At 39.0% G+C, this 20548-nt stretch overlaps 1 protein-coding gene and 1 non-coding gene across 6 annotated transcripts in view; one reads left to right on the forward strand and one right to left on the reverse strand.

Annotated features, from left to right (window-relative positions):
* Positions 1–18615, forward strand: part of TBC1D31 (TBC1 domain family member 31) — a 23015-nt gene extending 4400 nt beyond the window's left edge. For 2 of the 5 annotated variants that reach the window (XM_053947016.1, XM_053947050.1), the window contains 18 exons: positions 1300–1478; positions 3824–3975; positions 4397–4556; positions 4791–4991; positions 6169–6345; positions 7147–7226; positions 7330–7476; positions 7757–7890; positions 8880–9013; positions 9582–9761; positions 10744–10976; positions 11585–11734; positions 12915–13050; positions 14763–14903; positions 15717–15911; positions 16320–16470; positions 17483–17599; positions 18266–18615. In XM_053947016.1, the coding sequence (XP_053802991.1) occupies positions 1300–1478; positions 3824–3975; positions 4397–4556; positions 4791–4991; positions 6169–6345; positions 7147–7226; positions 7330–7476; positions 7757–7890; positions 8880–9013; positions 9582–9761; positions 10744–10976; positions 11585–11734; positions 12915–13050; positions 14763–14903; positions 15717–15911; positions 16320–16470; positions 17483–17599; positions 18266–18402 (2804 nt within the window). In that variant the 3' untranslated portion in view covers positions 18403–18615. The remainder of the gene's footprint in view (positions 1–1299; positions 1479–3823; positions 3976–4396; positions 4557–4790; positions 4992–6168; positions 6346–7146; positions 7227–7329; positions 7477–7756; positions 7891–8879; positions 9014–9581; positions 9762–10743; positions 10977–11584; positions 11735–12914; positions 13051–14762; positions 14904–15716; positions 15912–16319; positions 16471–17482; positions 17600–18265) is intronic. The other 3 variants (XM_053947025.1, XM_053947033.1, XM_053947040.1) reach the window with 3 other exon arrangements.
* A 1425-nt stretch (positions 18616–20040) lies between these two features.
* TRNAM-CAU (transfer RNA methionine (anticodon CAU)) lies at positions 20041–20113 on the reverse strand. The gene has a single exon. It is a non-coding gene; the product is annotated as a tRNA-Met (tRNA).
* Positions 20114–20548: the final 435 nt, after the last annotated feature.

Raw genomic sequence — 20548 nt, forward strand, 5'->3', positions numbered from 1 at the left:
TGACAATTCATTCTTCATAAATTATTCTTTACCTATCAGAAAATTTGTAATGTCTCCATTATATCAAATTATTACCTGGATTTAGATATTTTTAAAAAGCTGTAGGAGTCACTCATCTACAGTTTTAGGGTTTGAGATTATCTGTGAAGATTTTAATGTAGCACAATGTTCATCAAAATAGAGGAAGAGTTAAGGTCTGAAATCCTCTGCACTCTTCTCTTCCTTTAAACAACAGCAAGACCAAACTTAGATGTTTGGATGCACTTAGAGAAATCTTTATTACTCCAGAGAGTACTGCATGTTCATATGGTGCTGTTTCTAGATATCAAGTCATACTGAAGAATGTTCTAAAATATGAATGGTGCTCACCTAAATCAGTAGAGTTGCTTGAGGTGTTAGACAGTTCTTACCTGATGGGCTCCATCCCCTTCTTTAGAAGACATACTCTCTAATTCCCTGTCACCTCTCAGGTGATGATAGCTTTAAGCACTCCATTGTCTGTAAGCACAGCAGAAAGTTTGACTGCTAGTCTTTATGAGCTGCTTTATAGCCATTTCCTATCTTTGATGCCACAGCAGTAGCTGGAACCACTCCATGGGCTGCCAGGCAAACCACCCAATGTAAACAGTGTAATTGCCACGAGTGCAGTTTGGTCGCTGAGGGAAGATTAGTGGTCATGCAGTCACAAGTGGGAGACATTGTAGTCAGAGGAACGATTTCCTTAGAATGCAGTGCACAGCATAAAAATGTTTAAGGTTCTAAAAGAATTAATGAGCTGTTGCTTTCTGACTCTGCCTTTCTGTAGTCATAGCCTGTTGTCATTAAACCATTCTTCTTTGCACCTGTAAATAGTTGTGTAATCATTCACACATTCTGTTCACAAGTAAAAACAAGTGCAGAATTCTAACTAGAACATTCAATCTCAGCTTCTGTGGGTGTTCACATCAGATATTCTATGAGGCATGCTGAACTTAACTGATCACATTGTTCATGGCTTTTTAAGATTGATTTTTAGACTAAATGAATCAAGTCTGTGCAAGTTGGCTTTCTGTGCAGAACTGAGCATAACTTGTAAAATGTTATTTGGAGATGAGAAGAAGGTTGTGCCTTTCTAAGGTATAAAACCTATGTGAAGACTGATATCTTTGCTTCTTGTGTGTTGGGCTGTGATGGCAAATGGTTATATACTGGCTACGCTTAAAAGTCTCTTTCACAGCATAGTGTTGACAATAAAGAATAAAGTAGTAGTTGTTGACAGTAGTTGAATGACTTTCATATCTTTTTCATCAACTTCTGCAGGAACCCAGGAGCTAGTTAGTTGGATGAGAGGCCATGAATCTTCTGTGTCTTCCATCTCTGTCCATGGCTCGGGCAAGTTTGCCATCACTACTTCCACTGATACAGCTCAACTGTGGGACTTGGACACCTTTCAAAGAATAAGAAAGCTGAATGTTCGTCAGTCTGTGGGTATACAAAAGGTGAGTAAAGAGCAATTGCTAAAGGGTGAACAAGCACACCACAGTAGGTATAACATCACATATTAAAATCACATTACTTGTAAATAGTCTTTAAATGAATCTTTTTTGTCATCATCTTCGGGCATCTCTTCTTAACTTTCATCCTATCACATCACCCAGACCACTGAAATAATGACTCAGTAGTTGCAGAGATCTGCTGGGAACTTTTAAGGAACCTCCATCTTTAGAGATACTCAAAACTTGCTTGGACATGACCTTGACTAACCCAATTTAACTTGGAAGTTTGAACCATCTTCTAGGTTGACCTGGCATTAGCCTAGGGTGGGCTCAGAGGACCTGTGTAGATTGATTCCAACCTGAATGGTAGTGTGATTTAAGGGTATTGTTAAAAAACCAATTTTGGTGTCATAATAGTAACTTCAAACAGTCACCACCACCTGACCTCATTCAGCTTCTTATTCCAAAGCTCTTTTGTCTGTGCATGCAAAGCACTGAATGTGGGAACAAATGAGGCTGAAAAGGAACTCAGCAAAAAGAAATCACTGCTTCTCAGCCTAGTGGTTTCTTTGCTTCTGTTTGCTGCACAGACACACTGGAACAGCATGGGATGAGAAGGATGACATGTTTGTGCCAGGGATTGGTTTAAGTAGGTCTCCCTTAGCATTACACTACTTTAAACAGGTCTGCCTGCGCCATCAAACGTCACACTATGCTCTAAGTACTACAGAAAGTCCTGACCCAGTGCCTGAGCATGTCTTGCACACGTGCTGCCCTGCAGTGAATAGTCTGACAAACACCACTTCAAACCAAGCTTCTCGTCAGGCTGGCCACTAAAAAGCCGTGCTGCTTTTGCAGAGAACAAGGCTATTCATTTGAGTGTCCTCACCCATTCTGGGTCAGGCAGAAACTCTGTCAGCTTAAAATAGTCACCTAGCAATTACTGTGAAAGATCATCCATAAATTTTTGTTTGTTTGTTTTATTAAAACTGTTGTGTAGCACATGTTGCTAAAATAATTAAAACATCCTCCAAAGATGGATGCATTTCTCTAGTGGAGACTTTTCTAGTGCTAAGTATCTTTCTTTGTGTAGGCTATGTGTAGGGACTTCTTATTGGTAAGTGGCTCTTGGAATTTGGTAGGATGAGGATGTTGCAGTATGGAAAAAACTTTTAAAGCCAAACAGTAGAGATTATGATTGAATTAATAAATCACATTTGGGAATCAGGAGCCTGCTCTCTTTGGCGCTACCACTTCTTATAGGACATTATGCAAATGATCTAGATTTCATTTTCCTGTCTTTAGAATAATGGTATTTATTCTCATTCCACAGTCTAAGACATGTAGGTAAATACATGCTTTACTGAAGTTCAGATTTATTGTTAGACCACAGTCTAACACTGCGCAAAGCTGGATTCTTGCTTGCTCTCTGAGCCATTGTAGCAATGTCACATCCATCTTGTGTGCTTTTTGATGCCTCTTAAGCCCAGTTGTACTCCAACATACACCTTCTGTTCTGTTGGTATGGGGCAAAGCTAATTTAAAAAGACAGAGACTGAGGTGCAGAGTGAAGAGACAGCAGGTGAGACAAATGAGAATACAACACATCTAAATGATAATTTCCAAAGCATCACTGTTTATTCAACAGCTGCTTGTGACCATCCTGTGGTATTTTTCTATGGCAAAGCAGAAAATTAGCAACTATTCAGTACTCCAGTTTACCAAAATTCATCTGCTCTCAATTCTTTGTCTAGTTTTCCTCAGGGTCCCTGAAGGAGGACAGACCGCTCAGTCTCTCTGAAGATAAATTACTTGGTAACTGAGATGACTCTTTTCCCCACAGGTTACTTTTGCTCACTGTCAAGTGACTCATTTGGCCTGAATGTCCAATTTTCAGTCACTAAGATGAAACCCAGCCCACATATCCATATTTCCAGATTTTCAAGGCCCCAAGAGATCATTCAGACCAAAATGACGAACTTGGTAGCACTGACTTAATCTCAGTCAGTGATGTCCCAAGTGTTTTTATTGCGTCCTCTCTGCACTCATCGGAAACAATAAAAGTTTAACAGTCATAAAAACAAGACAGATAAAATTTAACAGTTATTTCAGTGAGTTAAACTGGCTTATCAAAGGGTACAACACATTTTAACCAGTGCAAGGAGAACACACCTACTCTTCTCTAGGTTGTCACAGGGGACAAGGGCCGGCTCCCTGTGGGATCCAAGCCTTGAACACTTACAGTAATAGCCACACCTGCCATGATTTATTTTGCCATGCACTTTGGTAATTTAAAATGTACTTCCTTGACAACATCCCATTTTTTTTTCTTTTCCATATTCTTCCAGGTTTTTTTTCTTCCATTGAGTAACACCATTCTCAGCTGTTTCAAAGATAATTCTGTTTTTGCATGGGAATTCGATACTCTTCACTGTAAATACCAGTTGTCAGCTCCTGTAGAAGGTTCTGTATTATTTTATAAGGTGTTTGCTGTTACCAGGTAAATTGCTATTTTAAACATTCTAAAGGCAGACTATAAAAATTATGGTTTTAAACAGGTTCTCCTTCTTTATTGTAACATTTTGTGGAAGTATTCAGCTATATACTATGATAAGCTTTTGAACTCTGCTGTGACTGATACTTTCAGCAAGGATCAGTAGCAGTTTTTATTATAGTCCCATAGCAGTTGAAATAAATTAGGTTGATTTTTAGTGACCACTAAAATAAGGTTTAAACTATCCTTTACTAAAACAGATTTTATTATTTAGGAGCCATTTTGTTCTTTCCTCAGGAGAGTATCACAGGAATAATGGTTGATTCAGAACTGATTTGAGGGCACAGAACAAAATGAACAATCTCTCTTTTTAGCTAACACTAATTTAATTTATAGTATGCTGATGGAAGCTTTACCTGTGATGCAGGGATGGTCACACTTTGGTAGCTGGTGGGAAATCAAATCATCTTCACGTATGGTGTTTGGAATTAAAGCGGTTGATGAGAATAATCCAGATGCCTGAGAAAGTGCGAGCTGTCCGTCACCTGGAATTCCTCCCTGACAGTTTTGATGGGGGCTCCAATCAGGTCAGTTTTTTCATAAAGCTTAAGACAGGAGTATTTGGGTAGTGGATTCAACACCTGTACTTGGAGGGCTTTTGTGGGGGCTCTGGGGGTATAGGGGTATACGACACAAAAGGAAATATACATTACTGTGCTGAATCTTTGCTCCTTTAGCTTAATGGAATGTCATTGCTGAATTGAGTATTCCACTTTGTTTTACATTAGCAGTATTACTGGATGAATCCTTTTAACCTGTAGGTCCTTGGAGTGTTAAGTCAAGATAATATTATGAGATTTATCAATATAGAAACATGCAAACTTCTTTTTGACATTGGGAGTCCTGAAGAGGGAATTAGTACAGCAGTGATTAGCCCAAATGGACAGTATATTGCCTCAGTAATGGAAAATGGAAGCCTTAACTTATACAGTGTCCAAGCTTTGACTCAAGAAGGAAATAAGGTAGAGTATTTTACAGTTCTTAAAACAGCAGTAAGTCCTCTTAAAGATTATATTTGTCTGCATATGTTTTGCATCAGCAGTAGTTTGCAGAGGTGTCATATTTAACAATACAAATAAAGAAAAAGTGATTTGTACAATTTCCTTCATAGTTCCTCCAGCCTGTAAGGTAATTTGATGTTTTCAAGGTATATATATCACCGTGTTACTAGTGTTGGAAGGGGGAGATGGTATTTCTTTCTATAGCAATTTGTGTGCATCAATTTCTTTTTGTAATGGTGTTTTGGAGGAAATGGAAACAAAATAATTGTGCCTCTTCTGTTCCATTTCCTACAGGAAATATTTTGCAACTAATGCTCTCTTAAATTGTGGGCACGAATGGTGTTTTTGTTACTGTGATTTTGTTCTTCTTACTGTGTTATTGGATACCAGCACCCATCATTTATGGCACAATCATACACTTCTAATCCTTCCTAAATAACAAACATTCTAAATACCAGTTCTTATTTTATTAATTTATTAATGGGAGTCAGGTTTCTAAATACAGAATTCCATGTATCTTTAATCACCATGTCTTTGAAGTAAACAGTAACCAGCTCTGGATAATGATGGAGCTGGAGCTGAGGAAGGATGTGTAAAGATGTCACACGCATTCCATTTGCACTTTTGCTGACAGTTTGACATAAACTGGGATATCCACTTTGTCACTTGCTTTCACAATCTCCAGCATTGAATTAATTAATACCTGCCTGACACTGAAGACTAATTAAAGTTTGTAAAGGTCTTCTGTATTCTTTTAACTGGTGCTATAGAAATGCAAAATATTTTAATGACATTGAGAAACACACTAAAGTAAATAACCTGAGCAGTACATGATACACATCTGTAGTATCCCAATTATATTTTTACTGTTTGCTATGCAAGTAAATAACATAATGTCTGAGTTAGCTTGGAAGCTACATAAACCTTCTCATAGTTAGAGCAATTTTATTCATGGACATCCTTTTCCAGGAGTATGCAATCTATATCTGTTTATCTATAGTATAAATGTGCTTCTAGTCTTCTTTTTATGGCCATCAAGCTCAAAAATGTGGCATATAAAATAGAGTAAGCAACAAATTATATTTCTTCGTAATCTGTCTTACAAGATTTTAACCAAAGTATTTGCACTTAATACTAGCCTCCACCATTCATGTTCAAAGTTGTAGAAGATGGGCCCAAGTACACATCAGAGACAAATAAACTGATCACAAAAGTGACTTCAGGAAGGTCAAAGGGGCCATGGAAATCCAAACAAAGCAAAATTCAAAGCAAATTGCTAAAACTGCAAGCAAATACATCACTTGAAAATAAAGAGGTAGGAAGAAATTGCAAATATTTTGTCGTTCAGTCTGCAGTGTTTGTATTTCATTGCCATTTGCTTTAAAAAATAAATTCACTGAAGCACTTGGATATTTGAGCAGAGCAGGGATGAAGGAAATTTTAGTACCATTTTCTCTCTCTATTTAGCCCATACTCCTACAGTATGTGACACAGTCAGAGCTGCCTCCAGTCTGGGGTACCTCTGCAGTTGTTCAAGCAACTTGTGACACATTTGGTATTTGCTAGATCTGATATGCTTCCCCGCAGAAAGCCAGCTGGCACCTCTAAAATGTCTGCCTAGGATCCATTTCCTTTTTTTCTTAATTATTTAGAAGATTAATTACTGTTACATTTATTCCCCTCAGTCATCACAGTGCCATTTTCTCTCTCTGTCTTTTTCTTGTGCCTTTTATGTGTACATATATATATATATATATATATATATATATATATATATATTCCTGTTTATGTATCACCATATGATCTATTTCTTATGTTAGTATTCTTTATGGTTTGCTATAGCCATAATTTAATTGTACATAGTTCGGTCAGATTGGGTCTGATCTGCTTCTGACTGAAATCAATGGCAGCTTTCTTTGAGTTCAGGAGACAATAAATGATTTAATTACTTTTTTGTTGTTGTTGAAGGTCCTAGGACTATGTAGCAGACAGCAATACACGTTGGATTTTTTTCTTTGACCCTATGTGATAAACTTCCAATATTTAGACCCTCTCATCAATTAGAGTGCAAAGAAAGAGAAAATGGTTACATTTTTATTGATCTCCTGTTTTGTAGAATGAATTGCCAGGTGGATTAAGCAAGAAACGTCTGCAGGCCTTATTGAAAGGATTTGGAGAATATCCAGCTAAGTACAGGTGTTTTTTGTGTGCATGTTCATGCTTGCACAAAATAAAATTGCTTGTGTTTACTGGCCTATGAAAAAGAATTTCCTTGACTAAGGCTGCATTTTAATTGCAGGATGTTTGTTTGGCGTTCCTTATTACAACTTCCTGAAAACCACTTGGCATTCAGTAGCCTGATAGATAGGGGAATCCACAGTGCATTTGTAAATATTCAGAAAGAGTATCCTATCAAAAGTGGGAAACTGCTGAGAGTTCTACAGAGGTAAAATATATATTTGTATTTGTTTAAAATATTACACATTTTTATTTTCATATAAACATCTGAAATGTATCCAGTAGCTGGAAGCAGGTGGAAGAAAAATTCTAAAATGACACTGTAGTGCCCTCATGCAGTTTTGTTTGTTTCAGTAACTCGTACAATCCTGCATCTGTCTTGAAGTTCACAAACTTTCTATGTTTTGGTTGTAAAATAGATGCTATATTTTTGTTTTGTTTTGGATCAATGTTTTCTACACAGTTTTTTTGTTTGCCTCTGTGTACAGGACCTTGTCAGCTCTAGCTCACTGGTCTGCTATCTTTGCTGAGACACCTTACATGCCTTTGCTAGCATTCCCATTTGTAAAATTATTCCAGAACAACCAGCTGATCTGCTTTGAAGTTGTTGCTACAGTAGTAGGTAAGCAATGATTTTAAAAACTCAAATATGCTTCAACATGTTTAAGCTTTCCAAAGCAAAAGAGATTTTCCTGCTGAAAAGAATAAGGCATTTCCTTATTTATAGGTCACCAAGGTGTTACCAGGAATTAATATGGAGCTTAAAACAAAAACCTCAAAATATGAAACTTCCTTTTGCAGTGTTTCTAGCAAAAAGCAGTTTTAACAGTGTTTGTAAAGTCTAATTGAAATGTATCTAGCATTTGCAAACCCATATGTATCTAGCGTAATTATATCATAACAATTAAGTCTCTGAGACATAGGAAAGGTAGTCACAGCCACCCACCCCACCTGTCACCTGCTCCCAGTCAACAGGGAATGATCTCTTTCAAGGTTTGAATGATCTCTCTCAACTGAACTCTGTTTAGTTGTCTCAAGCATGTGGTAACTCAAAACTAGACATTTGTCTGAACACTGGCTGTGGCTGTCTTCTGAAGAAACATTCTAAATTAAAGTGCTTTACACTTAAATTAGTTGTTGCAGCTGCTGCTAAGTCTACAGAAGATATGTGCTGCCAAGCATGCATACCCACTTTGCAACCACATGCTGTTGGTGAATAAGTATCCAAGTTTACAGAAATTATTCTTAGTACGTTAAAAATTACATGATCCCGGCCGTAGTTTTGTGAGACAGAAACACTGATTTAAGTATTCCCATCTGCCTCCCATGCCTTAATCCCGCAGCTCACAGATTTTTTTTCACTTTGTATCTGAGCCAGATCAGTTCTTCAGTCTGGTTCACAGTGTACTGACACAAAAACTCATGCCAGTGCAGCTGGAGGGAATGGTTTAGGAATACTCAGAAAGAGAAGAGATGGGAATATCTTAAATAGGTTTTGCTGCCTGAAACAACATCTTAAATGCATCTGCTTGATAACCCAACTTCAAGGTTGTCATGAGTCTTTCACTCTGGATTACAGTGGATTGTGTTCAGCTTCTTGTTCTCTTTCAGTTAATTTTTGTCAACACTGGTTTGAGTACTTTCCCAATCCTCCAGTTAATATCCTTGGTATGATGGAAAATGTTTTGGCATATCATGACAAAGAACTACTTCAACATTTAATAAAATACAATGTGACTTCACAGGTAATAGTCTAGACAGCTTTTTTATACAAAAATATATTGCAGTAAATAATAGTGTGCTGGTCTTTTGATATATTTCTAATTTGGGGGAGTTTTCATTAAATAACAGTGAATTATGTGGGAGTGTAAAGAATAGATCATTGATTTCCTGTTGTTTTTCCTTGTCCATGATCATATATATGCTACTTTATTTCTTTAGAAGTTCTTTGCTTTCAAGTCCACATTGCTTAAAAATCTGCTGATCAAATTATAAATGTACCTTTTTTAACATGGACATAAGTGTGATTAATTAATTTTCTAATGCCTGTTTATCATTAGGGATGATTTTAGCTTCAGAAACCTAAACAGAACATCTAGACATCCAGTGAAATAAGAAATGTATTTGTAGTCACCCCAGATTACCTTTGTATGTTTAGAGGTGATGAAACTTACCTTGAAATGTTCTGTTTATTTCCTTTTTCATAAATGAATATGTTCTTGGTATAAGGCAAGAAAAATCGCATTGTTTCTTTAAAAGGAATGGTAAAATTGTACTAATGGATCATTTTGTCAATTTTCCCACATAATTTAGGTTTATGCTTGGCCTCTCCTAGAAACACTATTATCTGAGGTTCTAACAAGAGAAGAGTGGCTGAAAACCTTTGACAATATTTTCTCCAGCCATCCTTCATACTTTCTAATGATTGTCGTTGCCTATGTTATATGTTCCAGAGCTCCCTTGCTCCACTGTAATCAAGCAGCAGATTTTGAGGTAAACGTTTTCATATTTAAGTCAATCATGTGGAAAAGATGTATAAAACATTGTATCCGTTGTTAGACAGGTTACAAGGAGATCCGTTTCCAAATTAGTATCTGGTACTTGACAAATACACAATAAATGAGTAAAACATTGAGCAGTTTCCTGCAGTTTCATGCAAGGAGAACTTTAAAAGCTTTCTAAAGGCCATTTTCTAAATTTCAATAGTTCATCAAGCACAAAATAATTCTGTCTCTTTTTTGAGGATCTAATATGGACTTCTGCCTCTGGAGACAATACACAATAATTCTGTGATGTTGTTTCATCAGATTCTCAAAATTAGGCAGTATCATTGGATGTTCTCTGAAGCTAAATTAAAATGTTTCCTTATGTTTAATGTTCCATGGGAAGAGGATTCTTTTTCCTATGACAATATCTCTGTAAGCAAACAAAGGGTTCCACCTCTAAAACGTGCTTATGAGCAGTCAGTTTGACTGACGTTAAGCAGATAACATTATTGCTATGTTTAATAATGACCATTTAGAGATATTCTTGGTAGATAAGATCTTTGACAGGAAGAATAGCCCTGCAAGAGGAGAAACTTCTGAGCTTCATGGCTGAACACTGAAAGTCAGGGCAGGTTTATCCAGTGGTAGGAGTCACTGTTGGACACTCTACACTGACACCCAGCTTCCCAAATCCCTTCCACAGCTGCCATTTGAAGAGAAGGAAAAGAACTATATACCATGGGAAAGGATACCACAGTATCCTTTCCCACCTTTAAGAAGTTTGGCTCAAGTCACTTGAGCTTGTGATGTTTTATGAATTGGTAGGGAAAACTTTAAAAACTTTTTAAATTAACTGTTGAAATAGATATTCTGCTATTTTTCATGATAATTCCCAAATACATGTATTAAAAATAAATATAAATTTATGTAAAAGTACATTAAAGTGCATGATCTTGTGTAGAATGTAAATGGCAGCATGTCTCTTACAGTATTTCTTTCATCATCGTAACAACGTGGACATTAATGTTGTGATTAAGGAAGCCTATCATCTTATGGAGGCCACACCACTGGATATCCATCCACAGCATATGCTTGATGACTTCACACCACTTACAAAAGGACAGTACCCTGTGTTTAATAAATATCCCGTGTTCATTGTGAATTATCAAGCTCAGAAATGGGAGAAGATCAGACAGGATGAAATTGAATACCTGCGAGAGAGGTATTAGTGAGGAATTGAAGACAGTCTCAGACTGGGAAGTACAGGTGGACATAATTGCCTTTGTATGTTGTAATGTGTAGTCTTGAGAAGAGATAAGGAAATTCAGGAAAAGGACTTGAAATAGCTGCTAAAGGTTGAGAGTTACTTGGTTTGACATGTTTTTACATTAAATCATTAGTCTTATCTTAAATAAAAAATGTTTGCTAATTAGCAGAAGATATTGGACCACAAGTCACCAAACTTGGAAGCTCATAGCCAGAGCCTAAACCTCTGTTGACCTTGTGTGGCCCAAGTTTTGAAGGCCCAGGAGTTCTTAGCTTGCTATTGAAATCAATGGGTACCATGATGCCAAGGCACCCTTAGAAACCAGTTTTTGTTAAGAATGTGAGGAAGAAAGTACCTGCACTCATCTGTAACGCCCTGTTGTCTCTAACAGTCAGTATGGTAGCTCTTCCTCATGTACTTTGTCACTACGAAGGGGATGCCATATTCTTTCATGTCATCTGATTTCAGCAGTTCTTTGCTTGTACTGTCATCAATTTCAAAGTAATCAAGTAATTTCTTGATATGTGGTTTGAATGATTAACATGTGACCGCCTTCCATGTAGACAATTAGCACATGAATCAGAAGCCATAGCACAGGAACAGAAAGCAGAAGATGAAGCCTGGTATCAAAAGCAGAAATTACTTCAAGAAGCTGAAGAACAGAGGCAGAAAATCCTGCTGGAAGAAGAGAAGTTGGCAGAACAGAGGCAGAGGTATTAGAACATAGGAAGCATTAGGGGTCTGGCTACTATAGCCTGCTATTACATTTTTAACCATGAGTAAAGGAGAAATAACTACTAATTGGTATAAATTGTCATGTGGGATAACTGTGGTCTGGTGGGTCATATTTTGGTGTGGAAATTAAGTGATCTGGGTTATATAACTACCTCGCCTATTACTCCCTGGAGGGAATGCAGCAGATTAGAGGTCAAGTCACTTCACATTCTTGTCTCCACTCCCAGCCATTTTTCTGGTTCCTTCGGATTGGGAAGTCTCTTAAACAGTCAGTTGCTGTGTGTCTGCACACTGAGACTTCAGACTTGCATTGTGGGCAGACCCACACTGCAGATACAAGAGTCACTTACAGGATCAGTGACTGTACACAGTCTTGGATTTCTAGTGGATTGAGAAAAACAACTGCTTTGTGTATCGGTTTATAAGCAAAGAGCTGTGATAAGAATGAAGCTGAACTGTAAGTTTGTACATTTTGCAGTTGTGAAGGTTTAAGAGAATTTCACCGTCTCCATAATTTCTTAGATGAACTACAGGTAATCATGGAATCATTTAAGTTGGAAATTACCTTTAAGATCATCAAGTCTAACAGTTAACCCAGCACTGCCAAGTTCACCACTAAACAATGTCCCTAACCACCACGTCTTTAGCACATCTCCTAAACTTCTGTAACCTACAGAGTTTAGTGGTTTTTTTAAAGAGGTCAGCAAGCCTTTATTTACAAACTAATCCTTGAGTTTGTGATTTTGTTCTTTGAAAGAGTTTGATATTTACCAGATAAACTTGGGACTAATTTTGTGCAGCAAGAGATACCAGGACACTGGCAGTTATTCTAAGGAGTAGTTTCCAGTTTTGAATCCTTGCAACATTAAACTAGTACTTATTAAAGTGGAGCAGAAACAGGGCACAGGACTTCAAAGCTTAACTGGAGATATTGCCATTAGAAGATGTGTGTCTGTAAATTTAATTTTGTCTCCTAAATGAAAACGGGACATATTACAGGAATGAAAGCAGATGTCCTCAGCTTTGTTAAGCTGGAGATGAGCTCACAGTAATTAATGGCTAACTGCATTGCGTGTTTGTGCTCTTTGGTACTGACCTTTTACATAGACAGTATTATTTCTGTTAATTTGTTTATTTCTGTTTATTTTGGCCTTGAAGGCTTGCTGTTGTGAAAAGAGAACTGAAAATAAAGGAACTGCAACTTTTAGATGCTTCAAGAAGGTGTTTTCTGAACTACCAGCAAGATCAGCTTCAAATGGAACTGAAACGTCTCAATGATGAAATTGCAAGAAAGGTTGAGTATTGCTCAAGCAATTATTTTCTACAAGGTTTAATAGGGAAAATAAGGAAAAAATGCATAACTAAAATTTTTGTTCATATGTTGTGATTTGTGAGCCCAGAGGTGTATTTAGCATGAGGCAGACTGCTTCAACATTTAAATGCATAATTTAACAGTTAGTGGCAGTGTTGAAAAATGTAATGAGCTCCTTAAAGGACTAGTGAATTCTCGGCTGTCTGTGGGCTGTATGTCCAGATTGCAAATTAACTCTGCCATTGATTGAGAGGCTCCACAGTGGCCTGCAGGGTTTAGCTGTGGGCTCAGCTGCTTGAGGGAAGTGAGGAACATGTAAATAAGAAATTAGTGTATAACAATGTGTTCCTCATCCAGAAACTCCCACCTTTTCATCTGTGATATCCACACATATCTGCATTTTCTGGAGAGAACAGTATAGCAGATTGATGTAGGTGATGCAAAAATGTCTAGTTGCCAACAACATCATTAAGCAAAAAGAAGTGGATGGTTCATCAGGAATGTGCAGTTCCTTTCTGAAATGACTGATTTAATCAGAAATATGGCTATTCAGTAATAAACGGCTTTAATCAGTAATTCTGTTTAAAGTTAAATTTTAGTTAGTTATTATAAATAATTACTATAAATTACTGCAAAGCAAGAATGCAAATGGAAAGCTTTAAAAATGTTCTTTTTGATTAAAGATACTCAGTTAAGTGTTTAGAAATCAAAGATACATGTACCCATCTTGGGAATGTGTAGATCCAATGGAATAAAGGAGAAGTAGACATTCAGCTCTCTGACACTCATTTTGAAACGTGTCAGCTTATATTTGGGTTTTTTAAAGCTTTTGGTCATAAACTTTTTATAATCCATACTAAGCATGACTGGGCTAAATTTCTGTTAGCATTTATTTATTCAATACACAGCCAGCTGTATTGTGGCTACATAACACAAACCAGGCTAAGCTCATTTGTATTCCAGTATGTGTAAAGTGAGCTCTCTAAGGAGCTAATTCTACAGTGATCCATCCTCTCTAGGCTGGAAAGGTAGCAATTATTTAACTAGCTGAGGATCTCTGTTTGCCCACAAAGTCTGTGCAGGCTGAGAGTCCCTACTCCAGCTTCAAAGGATGTTGACTTTGCCTCAGTTGCTCAGATTCCTACAGGCCTGGGAAGGGGTTGTAACTTTTGCAGAAAATTGTGTAGATGTGCCCTGGTGAATGTGAAGAAAAGGTGGTAAACTAAAATGCTGTTTCTAGATCTACTGCTGGGTTGTACTACTTTGGCAAATCATCTCTGCTTTCAAGCTACAGATGTGTTTATTACAAATCCCGGTGCCATGAAACACACTTTATAGTTATGAAACATTTTTGGGTTTTGGCTAAAATTTGCCATAAATTTCAGAATATTTTCATGATGAATCTCATTCATTTAGGTTGGAAATCTGCTTTTATTCTCCAGTAATCTGGAGAATGGAATTACATCCCTTGTCATGACTCAGGCCACTGTTATGACTCATGCTTCATCTAATTCCAAGTGGATAAAACAGCAGGATCTATTACTTTTTTGGACAGTTATGATATGTAGTGGGATGAGATGTGTGGATATATTCAAATACTAGTTTAATGAAATTTTAATAAATGCTAAAGAGATGGAATTACCAATGTGAGCTAGTAGCTTAGCAACAATAATTTTTGTTTGTGTGCTTGGCAGCATCTAATCAAAGACCAAGAGGCAGTTACAAAGGAAATAAAAGAAGAGTTGGAAGCCCATCGAAGAAAGGTGGATCTGGAAGATCAACGTGTTCAGAGATTGATAGAAACAGATAAAGAAGAAATACAGAAAGCTCATTCAGTAAGATTATTGGATCTTAACATGTGTTCTGGGGAGTCAATATGCTAACTTATACAAGTAGCACTGGTTAATAGTATTTTGACTGTAATTAACTAGTTCAAGTTAATATGAAAATATTTTCTTTAAAAAAATCTCATTTCTAGATACCTGTATTAATAGATTAAGATTCTATGCTTAAAGTTTTGAGATTTCCAAAAATCTGACTGAAGTGTCCAAACAGCTGTATAATATTGAAATTCTATGGACCTGCCAGAAATACTCGCTTTTATTTTTTTACTTCTCAAAACTTAGAAAGCATGTAAGACTCAAAAGTGCTTTTCAAAACAAGTCGTCCTCCTCATAAGGAACATGTTTTGTTTGTAACCATAACAAAATAAAAGACAGCCTCAAAGGAGGTTTCAGTTGGTAGTACTTGGCAGGAAATTCAGCTGTAGAAGCTGTCTTCGAGATCACAGTAATGAATGTGTGTAGCTTGACATTAGGAATTGCTCAGATTTTCAAGCTCAGAACTTGTAACTGCACAGTTGGAAAAATAGTTGCAGCTATCCCACTGCCCATATGCTTGGCATCTGCATTTGTATATTGTCTAGAAATAAACATATGGGTCTGAATTTTTGTAAACAGCATTTGATTTTTGGAAGCAGATGGACGTGGGTGAAAGTATTGGCATTCAGGTATCAATCTTATGTCAGCTGCACCTTTTAGTGAGTGGCTCCAGTACTGTAGAACACCTCTGTTTGTCTTGCCTGGTCTGTAGGTAAGGCTGTGCAGTTGGAATAGACTGAATTTCTAGTAAGAAAGGTGTTTTATTAGGTGGCTGAAGAAAATTTAGCCAAAGCTGAGCAGAAGCACACTGACAGTGACTGGAGGCTGCAACGGCAGCGGAGACTCAGGCGTGATGACCAGGACCGGGAGAAGCGCTACAGAGAGATTGTCAAGCTCCTGCATGACAACAGGGTGAAAGAAGCTGAACTGCTGAAGGCCATGAGGGAGACAGAAAAAGAAAAGGTATTTGCATAATTTCTTTTTCTAAGTGGGCCTGGCAAAAATGTAACCACCTGTAACAGGGAGTGCAGAAAGCTGAAATGTATTGGAGAAATATTTTGTTAGAACTCTCCTTTTTTGTTTTGATTGGAAGTATCTGGAAGCACAAGAGTGAATTAGTAAGGATGTTTTAGCCTTAGGAAAGCATATTCCTATTTCTGTAAGTTCCTCTCATTTTTATTCTCTGACCTAAGACTTTCACCTTTCTCCAGATGGTTGAATGAGACATTTTCAAAATGAAACCTTTACACAGCTGACTACCATATTTTGACTTTAGGGTGAAGTGTAATCTGTAATAATCCAGATGGTTCTATTTGTTGGTTTTTCCTTGCAACACATCTGTTGAAGACATTTAACATCTCTGTTGCACAGCAGGAAGATGTTGTACAGAATAAAGCTCAGCTGGAGGAAGAGCAGAAGGCGGCTGCTGCTGTAGATGGGCACAGGAAGCAGTTCTTAGATGACAAAATGAATGATGAGTTAGAATTGGCTGAGAAGCTGCAAAAGGAAGATGGCCATTTTGGTGAGCATGTAGATAACACAGTTCTATGTGTATGTTGGCATGAAGCATTCAACAACTGAATACAAACAAACTGTCCAATATTGGGGATAAACTTAAGCATAACTCCTTTACTAAGCACTCCATAAGTGCTTTTTGGCAATATTATTTCATGAAACAGATAAATCTGTTTTCCAAGGCCAGACTTGGAAAGAAATCTTGGTTTGTTACCTATCAACTGCAGCAATATAAATGGCATTTTTGGTAGGAGCACAGGTTTAGCTCATCTTGAAACAATTGTAAAATTGCATCCATTAGAAATTTTCTGTCAAATAATGTTGTACTATGATGACATACAGTATTACACCAAGAAGTGGCTTTCCAAGTGTTTGTTTAAAACAAACAAACAAACAAACCCCAACACATTTATGTGCTTCCAGAATTGGCCAGTACACCCTTCTCAAGTGCTGCATTTGTGTGTTTTTGCAGGTATTTCTCCTACTCCTCCACCACGCTTCCAAGGCTCACATAAAATTAGTGATTAATATTAGGGTTAGGTGATTATTATTGCTTTGGGCAAACTTTTTCAGCCTTTGTCCTTATTTACCTAATGTTTTAGTATGCAGTATTTTGCAACTGTGCATAATTAAAGTGGGTGGCTCCTAAAACTACAAGCATGAGTAGCCATATTCCATATGATCTTAGTGGCCTATTTGTCAGAAGATTAATTACATAGGAAGAAACAGCACATGTAATTTCTTAAAGAGCTGTAATTTCTTAAAGGGAATTTTAAGAAATTAATGAAATTACAGAGCTGTAATTCCTTAAAATGAAATGCTGTGATGCATAGCTTTGACCTGAAGAGTAGAAACATTGACCTCTAATTCTGAGCAAATTGTACTTGCCATTAACTGGAGTGGGTGATTGTTCTAGCTTTGCTTCCTGGAGAAAAACTGTTTTACCTCCAGCTAGAAAAATTCACTTGAAACTTCAATATTTTTAATTTACAAATAACCCTTCTTTCCATTTCCCACAGAGAGACTGCACAATTTAAAGGCCAGGTGTCCAGAGAGAGGGGTAGACGTCCACCAGGTGCCAAGGTCTGGAAACATCTGTCTTAATGATTTGTCTACATTAGCATCATCACCACACAGTAAGTTTTTAAGTTAGGAGTCTCTTTCACATTTAGTTTCAGAGCATTGCTGGAACACCCAGCTGTGTGATTGAGTCATTAGTTGTGTAGGTGTTTAGTGGATAGTAAACCAGTTTATTGTTGTGTTCTCTTTCACACCTGCAGAAAATGTCTTTGCTCCACAGGTATGAACTGCCTGAAGTGTGTCATGTTATGACAGTGGTCCTAGAAAACTTAAGCCTAGTTTAGTTGCCTTCTGACCTGATCATCTTGCCCATGCTTTTCCTGTCTTCGTAGCTGTTTATGATTTGGGAATGTTGAGAGGCTGTAGAGCTGTCTTTCATCAAAATCTGACTGGGAGTTATAGTCAAGAATTAGTCTAATTTCCTCTGGTCTGTCCTAGCTACTCTGGCAGTGAAAGCACAGTTTAAATTCCAATGCACCTTATGTACTGCAGGCAATGGGGACCTCTGGACCTGCTGTAGCCCCCAATTCATCTGACCTGGTAGAGCAGAGGCACTGCTTTCAAAGAACTTGATCTTACCAGTCTGAGGGCTGCATGACATCCAGTGGTAGTGAAAACCAGCATTTCTCTGCCAGAGATGTTTGTTTTGCAACAGGTATTTCTAGTGTTTATGGAAAACCACTAGTTGCAATGTTAAGTTTCTTGCACTTCATTGTCTTGAGACAGAAGACGAGCAGAACTGGCACGCCAGGAGCGGGAGCTGATGGCAGAAGTCCGGCAGCTCAGACGAAGGCTCGCCTCACAGGCCAAAGGCAGGCACCCTCCAGCTCGTTTCCCAGCTACAACGTGGTCACCTTGAGATGATTTGCTCTGGACCTTAGCTGCACTTTCAAATTATTAACCAGTGAAAAGCTAAATATGTATAGTGTGATTCAGGATGGATCATAGACTTATTAAAGGCATTTGGAGATATTTTTATATAAGAATAAAATCCTAGCTAGAAAATATGTCTTTTGTTTGTAACCTTCTTGTTATTTTTTACTTCTAAAATAAACTCATTTTTTACCATTAAGTTACTGAGTGTGCAGTATTTGTGTACTTCATTTTTTCTGGTGGCTGCCCTGACTTGAAGAAACAAACCACTGTTGAAATGTTGGTTTTGTCAGTGATATTTAAGTGGACTCTACAAGTTGCAGCAGGGAAATTTGCAGTCAGAGAAAATAATCCTTTCCAGTGAGAGCCAAACATTCAAACCAAGGCCCAGAGAGGATGTGAAGCAGCTGCTGCTGGAGATGTGTGTAATTGTTACACATATTAGCAGGTTCATTTCATGAGAAAGAATGGGAGAGAGTATCTAAACAAATACCTTGCTCTTCATAGTGCTTGCGGTACTGATGGCTAATGCTTTTGACCCAAGTCAAGAACATTATGTAGTGTTAGAGTAAAAAGGAATAGGGCCAAGTAAATTAAAGTGAATCATCCATAATTGCTACACACAGTGCTGATACAAGGGTAGACTTGGCCCTGTGAAAATATGAGAACTGGGATTCTAATTTGTTCTGCTTCCCCTGGGGTTTTGCTGATGCTCTTTGGGGCAGCAGTATGGGAGCAGGACTGCTCGTGCTGGCCCTGGGGGCTGAGGCACTGGGCAGACCCTGGATGAGACCTCTAACCAGCAGCTTTTTGTCACCTGGGGCAGGGAACAGCCTCTCTGCTTCTCGTTAAATTTCATCAAAACCTAAAAACACAAAGGTACTTGGTTATCCTTGCCTTAGCATCCTCTGCATCTGGAAGTAGAAAGAGTCACGTTGGCAGCAACCAGGGTCCATAGAAATCTCATTGCAGCCCTCAGCTGAGTGTGGAGAAGAGGCATCATTCCTTTTCAAAGGGAGAAAAATGCAACAAGGCAGGATCATCTTGGAGGTAAGAGGGAGTAAATGAGAAAAATTGTCTTTTTCTGATGATTGTCTTGGAGTTGACGTATGATTATTTCTGCAGTTAAAGGGAAATAGTAAACCCGCTGAGGTTTGGCCTGCGCCATGGGCTATATGTGTATGTATGTGCTTATGGTTTGTAAAAGCGGTAAAGCTGTAAAAGTGCATAAACGTGAGTGTTGCTCGCAGGCAGGGCCGGTGTCCTGCCGTGTCCCCACAGCAGCCCCTGGGCGCTGCCCTCAGCCGGGGCGGCCCCTGGGCGCAGCCTGACCCCGGTGTGCCCACGGCCCACCGCCGGAGCCACTTCCCCGTCCCCACATGCCTGCACGGGCTCGCAGAGAGCCCAGAGGCTGAATACCGGCTGCCGAAAGCTAGAGCAATTGCACAAGCTATTCCCGCGAGCCCAGCACCGGCAGAGACGGGCGCTTGACCTGGAACCGCCGCTTCGGAAATCACAAGCACGACTTGGCAGTCAGCGCCCGCCTCGGAGCGCGGCCTCGTGCGAGTTTGTCGCCGCTAAAAGCGCGGGAGAGGCGGCCGAGAGCAAAAGTACTGCCCGCCTTTGCCCCGTGTGAGGATCGAACTCACGACCTTCAGATTATGAGACTGACGCGCTACCTACTGCGCTAACGAGGCGGCTGAAGCAACTTCCTCCGTGAGGGCTCTCGGTCCTACAGGCGACCTCGCTCCCCGCCGGGGCCAGGAGAGGACACGGCCCGGCCCGGCCCGGCCCCTCCTCCGCCCACACCGCTCCCACCGGCCGGGGTGCTGTGCTGGCCCTGCGGGGGCTCGGAGAGATCATATGGGACAGCAGCGGGACAGCGGGGCTTCGCTAGGGTGACAGTGTGAGGCCCCTTAGTATAACGTGTGAGGAGCCCCGCCGTGCCCGTGTGGGGGACCAGGGTGACCCTGAGTGACACCGGGGTGACCATGAGAGATCCTGGCCGAGGAGGGGAGGGCCGTCCCTGGCCCCGATCGGCGTTGGCAGGGCACAGTCCTGCATGTCAGGGTAATTAGATGGCATCATTTTCGGCCTAATTGCGCAGAACAGGTCAGGAGATAATTAGTGAC

The sequence above is a fragment of the Vidua chalybeata genome, chromosome 1, assembly GCF_026979565.1.
Source record: "Vidua chalybeata isolate OUT-0048 chromosome 1, bVidCha1 merged haplotype, whole genome shotgun sequence".
NCBI lineage: Eukaryota > Metazoa > Chordata > Aves > Passeriformes > Viduidae > Vidua > Vidua chalybeata.